The sequence below is a fragment of the Gallus gallus genome, chromosome 1 (genome assembly GCF_016699485.2).
Source record: "Gallus gallus isolate bGalGal1 chromosome 1, bGalGal1.mat.broiler.GRCg7b, whole genome shotgun sequence".
In the NCBI taxonomy this organism is placed as follows: Eukaryota; Metazoa; Chordata; class Aves; order Galliformes; family Phasianidae; genus Gallus; species Gallus gallus.
This window is the reverse complement of record NC_052532.1, coordinates 115,495,022-115,508,044: the sequence shown is the minus strand read 5'-3', so window position 1 is coordinate 115,508,044 and position 13,023 is coordinate 115,495,022. Positions and strand designations below refer to the sequence as shown.

The following is a 13,023-nucleotide window of genomic DNA, read 5'->3' as shown; positions in this document are numbered from 1 at the left end:
CTCATTATCAGGTAGTTAAAATAATTTGAAAAATTATGTATCGTAACTTTGACCACACTAAAATATTCGGTCCTGGCACTGACAGACATCACAGGCTTATCCCATCCATTGTGGGAATGACTGAGGATGTGGGGCACAGTGTTGAACGTAAAAGTGGTCTTGATAAAATTAGACTCATCTCAGTCTTCCAGAAACTCTATTTGCTAGGAGCTGACCTTCAATTCATTGATGAAGAAGGACTAGGTCTTGACTTTTTCAGAGAAGAAATTTGCATGGTTTCTGCAACGGACCAGACAGGTCTGATAGTAATTCACATGTCATTCACAGCTGAATAAAGTTATGAAGGCTTTATGAGAAAAATGTAAACCCTTTCTCTTTAAAGGTAATCCTAGCCAGCCAGATTTCGGGATATAATGCAGCCAGCTATGACAACTGATGTGCAAACCAAATTCAGTTATCTTAGCTCTTGGGCTGGCAAAAGTACAGACAAAGTCAATTCAGGATTTGAAATGTGATGTTTTGAGATAAGCAACTGGAATTCTGGGATATACAAGAAATGCAAAGCTATTTTATAGAAGGCACATTCTTCAATTTCCTCTGAATACCCAAAAACTCACTGCACTGCTAAAATAGTACTGTAGTATCAGTTTTATGTCAGATAAGTAGGACAGAAGTCATTGATTTTACAGATTAAAAAGAGTCATAAGGAACTGGGAAGGAAGCACCACACTTGAGACCAATATAAGGAATTGCACCATTTGATCTTGCGACAACAGCTGACACAGTGAAAATACTATCTGCGAATGCAGATTCAGGCTTATTGTCCTAACTTGATTGGTACAAATTCTTCATGCCACTATTTTTTTTTTTTTTTTTTTAAACAAACTGAGCTATGGCAGGGAATGAACTGGGAACATGTAAGAAAATGGAATAAAAAGGCTAATTTTTTCTTGAAACTAGGCACCTGAGGATTCCCAATCAAAACGCTATGCCCTGAAGAATTCTTTTTCACAACATATGATTTATATGTTGCTATGATTCCCCAGGTACAAAAGAAATAACAAAATACTATGAATAAAAATGAAATTGTAAGCTTCAAGTCAAGAACCATAATTTATACTGTTTGTTCTTCAACTAAGGGGTACCTTTCTAATGGTTGTAAAGTATACTTTATTCTTTATTAAGTATACTTTCATACTTTTACAAAGTCACAGCAAGTACAAGGATCAAAAGGGTCAGATGAGCCACTGGAAGCAATGATTACTGAAACAACTCCTTTTACCTGTGTTGTCCCACACGGGTACAAATTTGGAATCATCTTATAAAAACCATTTGCACCCAAAACACGTACAAGGAATTGAGCTATTTTAATTCTAAAATACCCTCTCCTGTACAGTTAATGTACTATTTATTACAAGACTTCCAGGCCGCTCAGAATTTTCCATGTAAGGTCACAACACTCATCTTTACTCAAGGTATAATGAAAACTACAATGGCAATTTTAGAGGGCACCTTGTGAAAATATTCTGCGAATGACATGCATACTAATCAAGAAAGGCAGGGTTTAAAGCCATGTCACAACAGTACTGACATTTTTAGTGTTTTAACCGCTATTGTTAATAGCACTTTCGAAAAAGGCAAAAATACCTCACTTAGTTTAAAGTTTTACCAAAGCAAAAAGACATAGAATATATAGCACACAATGCTGCATAGCCTGAAGACTGTAAAAGCTTTCTATAACCTGAAAGTACACAGCCTAACATAAAAATATCTGCAGTAATATAATACGTAATTGATATGGCAAAAAGACACAAAATGACTCAACAGAGGGAAAAAAAATGGCTAACATAAACCTTTTGAATGAGAAATCTGTGTATTTTTTTCTCTACCTTAGGGCTTTAAATCACTTTAAATAACATTTTCTTTCAAAAAAAATCAGAGCATTTCATAGAAAAGTATAAGCAAAAATGGGGAAAAAGAGGAGTACTTGTTGCCAGTTTTCCATTCTCCCTCTTTAAAATCCTTCAACAGTACCTTGGCACCAGAGCCTGGAATCTAAGTGGTTATCAACTGCTTCCAATCACATTTAGAGAGTGGGTCTTTACAGGGCAGCTCTTAAACTCTATGAAGGCTCTATCTGCCACAGCCACGTTCCTTCATAGATCTGCTTTAACCTTGCTTCAAACCAAGCAGGGCTGAGTGGACAGACGATCTGTGTCAGCAGAGTACATCCCCTCCGGGCTATGGAGCCCAACCACAGACTGTTAAGGCTCATCATCCCTCTGGTGTCAGCAGATAGCTGACAATGAATCCTACCCTATCCGACACTACACAATCCTGTCCTGCTCTATTCTGTTTGAAAATCTAACCCACGAATTATGAGCACTGACAGTTGATAACATTTTGGCAAGGAAAAGGAGCTGTGATATGGAAGTCAGGTTCGGAGAATGACATAATTGCAAGGTTCATTCTGGTTTTGTCCTTGTTTGCTTTCACTGTTCTGACTGCTGCTAGCTTTGCGCACTTCCCAGCTTTTCACCCTGAATAAGCTCACACACTCTTATCTTAAAACAAAACAAAGCAAAACCCCCACACATTAATGTTCATATTAAGCAGTCTAAACATAGCTGGGCAGAATCAGGTCACACACCTAAAAGGGTGTTGAAAAAAAAAATCAGGCCATATTCTCTCTATGTTGACAAAAAATGAAGCAGTCTATGCAATTTTTACATCTAAGTTAAACACAGGGCTTTAATTGTTCAAACGTAATGTCCACCTTCTATGTCAAAGAAACTTTTACAGAAAACAAAATCAGTATCTTTGAGATGGTCAGGAATTACGGTTCATGAATACTGAAGAATACAAATATTCCCATCTTCAGTACAGTTTCAATGGTGACTAGTGAATAAGTTGAAAAGCCACATGCTCAATCGTTTGCTTATAACTATTTGACCAAAAAGCAACAGAACTAGTGTATGTTGGTTTTCAGTTAATACATTTTCTACAGTATCATAACCTCAGTTTTGCACAGTACCCTAAATATAGTCTAGTGTGACTCATACAGATGTGAGCTGCCAAACATAATCTATAACTGCTGACAGGTGGAAGTACATTGCATAAGTTTCATTTTGTAAGGAAACAAGACTAATGGAAATCAAATACTAAGTCCATTCTCTTCCTATTATTTATCCAACAACCAGATAAATCAGAAATCTTGCACAATATAGGAGATATGCAAAGATTCTACAACAGGATAATAAATTTAGGCTATACACGTAAGACATTTTCTTCAAATTCCTACATTTTCTGTGCTTGTCTTTGTACTTACAAACCATGTAACTCAGTGCTTGTTCTTTTTTTTAATATCACACATATAAAAATACATATATATGACAAAAAACTTATCAAAAGAAATTTGAATGTGCATATTGAAATGAAAATATGAAATAGGGTAAATTATTGCTTATCTACTTGGTTCTCCAAAACAAACCTTGAAAGACAACAAAATTTCCAAGTAAAAGAAACAAAAGAATAACAGAACTTTAAAATGGATGTATGTCCTATAACAAAAACACCTACTGTTTCAACAAGCTGAAATTCATCACGTAGAACATCGCAACTTTCACATGTTTTTGTTCTTTTTTTTCCAGTTGGCATGGCCTGTTGATGATTATCATGTCTGTTTATAATTTTAGACACATTCTTTCACTGATGCTCTAAACATGCCACGAAGAACAATGATGATATCCTCCTAATTTATTAAGGAAGCTTTCCAGTTTCTGACACATGCTTCATTAAGAGAGTTGAATCCCAATCCAGATAGCTATCCTTTCTCTACTTGTTAACACATAAATAAATAAATAGGATCTATATGCATATTTATGCAGACAAACATTAGGCAAAACTGAGCCATCAGAAATGAAAAAAAACAACCATGGGTGTATGACTTATAAAGCCAAGTGGAATAGCCAATTAAATAGAGACCATGAAAGAACCACAACAGCTGTGTGTTTGGCAGAAATTCCATTTCTCGTGGAATATACAAAACAACATTTTTGCTTAAGAGTCTGATGGAAAAACTCAACTTCCAAAAAAGATCAAAATCTCCCTCTGCTGGGAAGAGGGAACCTGCAACTACTGCAACAATAGTTTCAAATTTCAAGATTGAAAAGAACTATGATTGCAATGCCTTAATTAGTCTAATTATAGATGAGCCTGAATTTTGGCCCCAGAAAAAGTTGTCTCTTGCTTTCATCAACTATTTAAGATGACATTAATCAAAAGACAGTTAAAAAAAACAGAGGAAAAGCACACAAATGGAAACTAGTTATTAAAATGAATAAATAAAATGAGAAGAATAACTGCTAAGGTGATAGAAGCATAATGAACACAAAAACCTGAATCCCTATTATATGAAACTTTCATACATATGTGACTTTCTCTGTCTCTTGAAGAGAAAGAAATATCTGCCTTATTACTGTTGATTCATCTGCCACTCCATCTATCCACTTTTAATATAACCTCAGTTTACACTTGCTGCTTTATCTGGAGTAAGTAGCTTTCCTTTTAATAATGTTAGATGTACAGAACACTAGGGAAGATTTTCCATAGAAGTATAGGACTATAACTTTCATGTATGAGATTCACATACAGTAACAATGAATTTCAAAACCTGAACTATAGAGAATTAGAAGAGGGCTTTATTTTCCTTTTTTTCTTTGGACAAAATGATATGAGAATACCCTTAATCATATTCAAACCTTAATCACGTGGATTAGATCTAAAGAATATCTCTTGAAACCATCACCATGCTAAAATATACATATATTGGAACAGACTTCCCGGGGAGCTCACGGAGTCAAAACCCTTGGAGCTGTTCAAGAAACGCACAGATGTTGCACTGAGTGACATGGTTTGAAGCGGTCACAGGCATGGGTTGATGATTGGATTAGATGATTTTATCGGTCTTTCCAACTGTAATGATTCTATGATTCATTCCATGATTCTGTGAAAATCTGGCAAACTTGTTTCAACAATGAATGTCATGAATGAACGTTTCATTTATAGGTATATATGGTTGCTACTTTGCTTCTTTTTTGAGATTTTCTTTGTTTGTTTGCTTGTTTGTTTGTTGGAGAAGGCATGGAAGAGAGATGAGAAAGAATCCAACATTTAAATTCTGTTACAATAAAATCAGTGCTGCTTTCAACTTACATTTTGATGTAATTTACTTGCCCTGGTTCCCACCTACCTGTCAAGCGAGCAGTGGAAACTCAGTGACTCCACTGTTTGGAGGTTCATTTTATCTGAGTGAACACTGGAAGGCACCTATCATTGTTAGTATCTGTTGGGACCTTTATATTTGGAGGCCAGAGGGACTCTGACACTGTCACAATTCCACATTTACTTTAGGAAAATAAGGATTTCCCTTTTTTGCTTTTAAGAACAGAAGTGGTTAGATTTAAAACAAAATAATCTTTCTCAGTAACTTGAAGCTATGTTTCCTGTGGATCCTGAGGAATTCTGTTAGTGCCAGAGGTTTTGCCTACTGAACCACACTGCATGACCTTGACCTGCGACCTTCTGGTCTGCCCTGAGGGGCTGCCTACCAGCAAGCTGGGGCCTGAAGGCAGCTCTCCCTTTGTTGAGTGTGTAAGAATCTCCAACAGAGACTATCTTTAAATATAAAATTCTGTTTGCTTCACACTCACTTATATTTACACCTTCTTTAACATACATTTTTTTCTAGGAATATTCCTGTGTATACTGACAAAAACAGAGCAGATAAAAGGGGAAGGGATGGGAGGGAAGGGAGAAAGAAAAGGAAAGGGAGAGAGAGAGGGAGAAAAAAATTGTAATCAAACTGAAAACCAGAAACACAAAATGCAAAACTACCTTGAAAACAGAACAATTCTGTAGGACACAAACATTTTTATTTCTATCTTTGATTTCCATATTGCAGGACCAAAACTTCAAATTTGTGTCATACATACGTAAGCCTGACCCTAACACAGAACATGTAATACTCTAAGTGCCCTCAGGAGTGACTGTCAATGTAAACGTCCACTAACTTCATATGCAGAAAACAAACGAGCTCTGTCTCTGTGTCTGAAACTGCTCCTTTTTCAGGTAGAAAAATTAAAATTATATGAACATAGCTCTTCTTCCGAGGGGTCACATCTTGGTCTTTTATAAATGGTAATCCTTCAAAATTGCTTACAGTTTTTCCCCTCAAGATGTGTTTGGAGTTGTACTGGACTGTTTTCACATTGCTATCCAATAGCTTCCAGAGTACACTTAAGTAAATATGAAAGAAGATAGTAAACTGTAAAACTCCAAATTACCACCTGTTCTATCAGCTCTAACAACCCATTCTGACATACGGTCTCCAAGGATCTAAATTCACAATGCTTCCTGCACTTGTTGGAAAAAGAGCGTATTATCGTTTAAATGTGCGTGAACAAGTGGTTTCCCATATATGCTTTAAAATAGTCTACAATGTCAAGTTGGCCCTCTGCCTAATGTTTTCATGAAAGCAAGATAACAGCAAAATGCTTATAACAGACTTCATCTCAGATTTGTTTGACTTTTTCACATACTATATGGTGAAAAATCTTTCGATTTTCCCTTAGTTCTTGTTGAAGGAAAATGAAGCATATTTTGGCAAACCACTGGAGCTTAGTTAATTATTTTGTTAGTGACAAGAAGGTATTTCCCAATGAGCTGACATATTAAGCTAATCAGCTGCTGTTTTTAGAAATACACTACAAGTGATTTTTTCACATATGTGGGATACAAATTAGAGGAACATTTATTTTATCTTCTAGATTTCTGTTCATCTGCTTTAGTACTATTACCTTAAGTCTATCCTGAGAACATAAGATAAATCAGATACTGATGAGCAAAGTTCAACAATTATCTTTTACTTAAACTGGCATTCTCATGGCAAGCTGCTGACTTATGAAAAAAAGTGAAAAAAGCAAAAATTCTGCTGTTAATATTTACATTAACTTGGATAAACTGGAGATGTCACAGAAAAGCGAAATTCATTTTGGAGAAGAATAAAGAAATAATAATCTCTTATTGACTATTAGACTTGGCAGTACCAATATCTTCTATTCATATGTAGGACAAATACACCATAAAAAATTAAATAACACACGGATAAGTCGCTTGAGAGACATTATCACTTGATATATTTGACAATATATTGACATTATTATTAAAAGGTAAATAAACTTCTAAGTATTTTAACCACATTAAAATTTTAACTGTGTGAAAAACTGGCTTAACTGATTTCTACCTCTGGATAAAAAGAATTCAGAAATTAAGAAAATACATTAGCTTTACCTCATGTTTCACAGAATCATAGAATCACAGAATGGTTTGAGTTAAAAATTACCTCAAAGCTCACCCACCCCAACCCCTGCCGTGGGCAGGGCTGCCCCCCACCAGCTCAGGCTGCCCAGGGCCACATCCAACCTGGCCTTGAGTGCCTCCAGGGATGAGGCACCACAGCAGGGCAGCTGTGCCAGCGCCTCACTGCCCTTTGAGTAAAAAAATTTTCTCCTAACATTAATGTACACGTCCCCTCTTTTAGTTTAAAACCATTCCCACTGTCCTTTCATTATTAGACTGTGTAAAAAGTTGGTCCCTCTCCTGTTTATAAGCTCTATTCAAGTAATGGAAGGCTGCGATGAGGTCTCCCCAGAGCCTTCTCCAAGCTGAACAAGACCACCTCCCTTACCTTTTCTTCGTAAGAGAGGTGCTCTATCCTCCAGTCATCTTTGTGGCCTTCCTCTGTACCCACTCCAACAGCACCACATTCTTTCTCTACTGGGGCATCAGACCTGGACACAGTACTCCAAATGGGGCCAAATGAGGGCAGAGCAGAGGGGGACAGTCCTCTCCCACTCCCTGCTGACCGCCCCTCTTCTGATGCAGCCCAGGATATTGTTGGCCTTCTGTGCTGCAAGAGCACACTCCTGGTCCATGACCAGCTTTTCACCCTCCATAACCGTCAAGTCCTTCTTCACATAGCTGCTTTCAATGAGTCTGTATGCATATCTGGGATTGCTCTGACCTGAGTGCAACAACTTGCACTTGGCCTTGCTTTTTTCATTTCTTTTTCATAGGATTAGCATTACAAAAACTACTTTTCCAATCCTGACCTCTTTCCTCTTTCATTCCTTTGGTAACTGTTTCATGCTACTGCCCAGGGAGAAAACAGCCACACAGAAGAAAAAAATATTAAATGCAGCATGAAGAAAGCAGTCATAGGAAACCTACCTGTAGCACCTTCCACCTTGTGTTCAGGTCCTCCAGACAGCTGAGAGTGTATGGGGAGAGCTGAATATCAGGGGGAGCGAACCGGTGAGCCAGCTCATTGACTTGATGCACCTTCTCTTTAAGGGGCACCATTTCTGCTCGATAAACCTGTACAAATTAAATACCATAAACAAAGATAAATTATAATTTCCAAAACTATTGGCTCTGCTACCAGCTGATTAGCAAGGCAAAGGTGTTCCCTGTCAAGCTGAAAGGAAGACATGTACTGACCTTCAGACAGATAACAGTCATCTTATATAACTTGCTATGAGCTCTAGGTCTCAAGAGTAAGGTCCAGCATTTCAGGAAGTGGTAACAATTTGGAGCTTTCACTATAATTTTCGGCTAGTTAAATTAAATCCCTAAGCGGAACACCCACTGGGCTGTGCACTGTAGGGCATGCTTCTCTCTGTCTAATTGTTTACATGTACACAGCATGTGTTCCTCAGGGTGGACAGTGGGGACAAAAGCTGTTTGACATATGAAAACAGAGAAAAAACACTGTTCTCAAGTTGAGTGAATTAAAAAAGAAAAGCAATGCTAAAACTGTTGCAGACTTTCCTGCTTTTATGATCTTATCTCAAGTATCTCATGCATTACAAAGGGAGCAACTCTTATCTAATGTTACCAACACCCAATTGTATATAAATATAAAACAGTGTCAGAATAAATGGAAAGCATCTGCTGCAAAGATCAGTTCTGGCAATGCAATATATTCTAAGGCAGTTCCTGTATTAAGCTATGTTCACTTGCTATTAATTTCTATGGCCATAGGATCAGACTTCGACTGAAAACTTCATTGCTCAGGCAAATCACATATGCTTAAGCTTAAAAACTGCTTGTTTTTGTCCATGTACTGAAGTATCTGGCTGATTTCAGACCAATTATTTCAAACTGAAATGTTGACTTGCAAATACTGGTCTCAGTTAAGGGTGACACAAATGACCATGTAAATCAGTCATTATATCTAAATTAAGGAGAAATAGAAGATCTATCATGATTAGTCAACATGTTTTAGTGAGTATACCTTACTTCACAAAGAGGGAAAGCTTAGGAACAGAGGTAAGGCGTGAGAAAACAAAAAGGACTCAGAAATATATGGAAAAATGAAAACCTGTTTCCTCCCCTATTTGAGAAGTGATTTCCTTTTTAATTACTTTTTTTTTCTGCTGTATACTGATTTTTGCAGCAATATGCTAATTTTTCAACATAAAAAAAATGAAAAACCTTTTCATCATCTTTAAAATTTATACTATGCATGCTATTGTTATACTGCCTGAGTTTTTACTAGAGCTTTTATTAGTTACACAAATCAAAATGTAAGAAACAACAACAAACGAATGTTAGTCAATGCCAATAATCTTACCATTAAAAACTGAAGACAGAAAAGAAAAAAATATCCATACAAAGATTCAGCGTATGATATTGTATGATTAAAAAAGTCAACCACTGTAACAATATGCTAAGCAACAGCTCCCCATAGACAAACAGTCCACCCGTCAACATACATGATTCTCAAACTAGGTTTTTGTTTCTGCTTTCGAGGCTGAAATTTAGTAGAAATGCTTTTTCTTTCCAGAAAAAGAAAAAAAACAGTTATCATTTTTGTATCTTGTACAGTATTTTTCAGCTATAGAAGCAGTAATTTGGAATTTCTAGTTGATTCTGATTTTCATCAGTATGATTGAAATGCTTTACAGTAATATTTGTATTTTTAATAATTGGTTTGCATAGTGTAGGACTGATCCATTTTTCTATTATTTTTTTCCTTCTACACAAAGAAAACTAAACCTACCACAGGTTTATTGCAGAAAAACTTGCAGAACTATAGAGTTGGCAATTTAAGAACAAATATACATGGTGAGTCGTGTTCCACTATCACAAGGAGAGACCTATTTGAACCTATTTTGAATTAAATAGCTCAGGGTGTAAATGAGCTCTCAGTGTGAACAGCGATAGGAGAAACAGCCCCAAATTATTTTCATTATGACTGTCCTTACGCAAGGAAGAATTTCAGTGTTATGCAGTGCTGTAGGTGGTAGATTGGATTTTAAATGATCCATACTGTTCTGTTGAAAATATTTTAAAATGCTTTAGAAAATAAGCAAGAACTCTAGAAGATATACCACAGATACCAGCCAAATACTACAAGTCTAGAACCTAAGAGTGGCCATAATCAGTCAGTAGACAAGGTCATCTCACTCAGTCCTATCTCTGAGAGCACCTGAGTGCTGCTCTGAAAGTAATGCTTCCCATCTTATGATGTAAGCCCACAATGTCAGAGGTGGATGTTGGTGGTGTGTCAGTAGAGGTTGAACCTTCCCACCAATATCCCATTACATGTTGTTGCCATGTGACAGATGGCAGCAGAGGGACAGTCAGACACATTATTATTTGACGTGGAAGTGCACATGAAGCAAAGGTATGTTATTCAATTCCTCCATGTGGAAGGAATGTCAGCCATTGACATTCATTGATCCTTGCTGAACATTTATGGACACCAAACATTGGATGTGAGCACAGTGGATGTGAGCACAGTGAGGTGGTCACGGGTGGTGCATTTCAGCAGTGGTGACAGTGGGTGACCTCCACTGGTTCAGATTTTAACAAGCACAGCATGCAGGCTCTTGTTCATTACTGGTGAAAAAGCATGGCTCATGGTGGCGATTATGTTGAAAAAGAATGTTTTGTATCTGGGAATTTGCTTTATAAAACAGAGTTATTGTGCTCTTTGTACCTGCTATAATTTTCATCAAAATAAATAAGAGGCATTACTTTTGGAGCAACCTTTGTGTATTTGCTTGGGAAAGAAGGAGTGGCTAGGGAAAGTTTGAGCTTCCCTGCTCCTTGTTCAGCTCATCAATTTATGCTCAAAGATTCTGGAGCCAGAAGTTTCATCTGTTTGTCAGTCAGATCTTGATAGATTCCTCTTATATGAAATTATCTACTCTATTCGGGAACATAAAACATAACCATCCAAAATAGTCTATAAGCTCAGTGTTTAGGTTGAAGAATCACCTTGGGTTTTTCTTTTTCTTTTTTTTTTAACCTATTAAATTTTTTTCTCAGTCACCATATAGTCCCTTTATACTCAGTAGCAAACTAAAACAGGAATTGTAACAAATGCAAGCTTTTTCTATCAGATAGCATGAATCACATTCTGAACTACAGTGACTAAGCTGAAATTTTCATTCACTAAACTGGAAGACTAGGCGTCTAGCTTATACACAGACACCTACCCGGCAGATATAAAATTACACAACATATGTCACATTCCTGCTCTGTTTATCCTGTTTTTGTTCAGGAGGTTTCCATACTTTTGGTTCGCTATGTTTTTTTCTTTATATGGTGGACTGGATGACTGCCTACAATCTACACAGTCTTATATCATAGTATAATGATATTTTCTGCTTTACCAAGAATTCCTAACATTCGATTTAGCATTCTGAACAGTGCTGGGTATGGAAGCAATGTTTTCAGAGAACCGGGGCTTACAATTTCAAGATCTCTCTCATGAGTGCTAAAAGGAATATTTAAAAGAACTAAATGAGAACTCATTACAGTGCATACAAAATTAGGATTTGTTTTCTTCACGCATTGCTTGACATTTATCATCACTGATTTTCACCGATGCCACTTTACTGCAAGTGAATACTTTGAGGTTTTCTATAGCTGTTTGCAAACCATCCTTACCTAAAGGACTTTAAGTAGGTTTGTATCACCAACAAGACGTGTCACTGCATTATCCATTCTCTTTACAGCTCCTTTGTATGCACACTGGACAGAGTAAACCTTCCTGAGCACAATCTCTTTCATCAGGCAAATTATTTGTTTACCTATAACTTTTATTTTCCAACTTTAACAGGAAATAAATAACCCACAACAAGACTTTCTCCCTTATACCACAGAATCTAGATTCTTTGATGACATGTTAAAAATCTTTTGGAATCCCAAAAGGCCAACACCCCTTGTTGATATGCTCTCTGTTTCTTTCACAGCACACTTACTTTTATGAAAGCTATGTTGTCTCTTCTACCATATTCTTTTTCCCAGGTGTCCTGGTCTGTAGGCCCATAGACCTGACTAGATGCACTACTTAGAAACTTTCATCAAATTTGTTATTTTCCATTCCTCATAATAAAATTGTTTTAAGCAAGAAAATACTATTAGTAGATACAGTTATTTTATTCTTTAATTTCTTTAGTAGTCTTGACCAGATAGGTAACTGGTTCTGGTCATGTGGCAATCTCAATCTTAACATTTGTTCTATGGATCCTTTTCTTTTTTTAAAATATCTTTCTTTATATACTCTTTATATATTCCATGAGCCCTCCCACCTTTCTAGGTCTTCTGCAAGTTCATTTAGAAGGTATGGATTTGTTTTCAGCTTTCATTGCAGTGTCTCCACACTGCCTTCAAATATTACTCTTTCTGATTTCTTTTAAGCTGGGTTCCTCGTCTGTGTGCAGTTCCCATTCTGAAAATGGAACATCACTGTGGTAGATGGTTCATTGTTTTTGTTTTGCTTTGTTTTATTCCTACAGATATGCTGACTATTATGATCAAAATGATCAATTTGCAGACACCTTTAGAAGTTACTCCATGAAGAAGCAATTTTTAATACCTAAGAAGGGAGTCTACAAAGCATGCCCAATCATGGCATTTATTATAATTTCTTTTCTTGTAATCTCTTAC

General features: G+C 36.6%; 1 protein-coding gene across 32 annotated transcripts in view; it reads right to left on the bottom strand.

Annotated features, from left to right (window-relative positions):
* DMD (dystrophin) overlaps positions 1-13,023 on the bottom strand; it is a 1,163,614-nt gene that overhangs the window by 149,267 nt on the left and 1,001,324 nt on the right. For all 32 annotated transcript variants that reach the window (XR_006934806.1, XR_006934864.1, XR_006934881.1 and 29 more), the window contains one exon: positions 8,290-8,436. Coding sequence is in view for 29 of the 32 variants with exons in the window: in XM_046919009.1 (XP_046774965.1) it covers positions 8,290-8,436 (147 nt within the window). In the remaining 3 variants the exon portion in view is untranslated. The remainder of the gene's footprint in view (positions 1-8,289; positions 8,437-13,023) is intronic.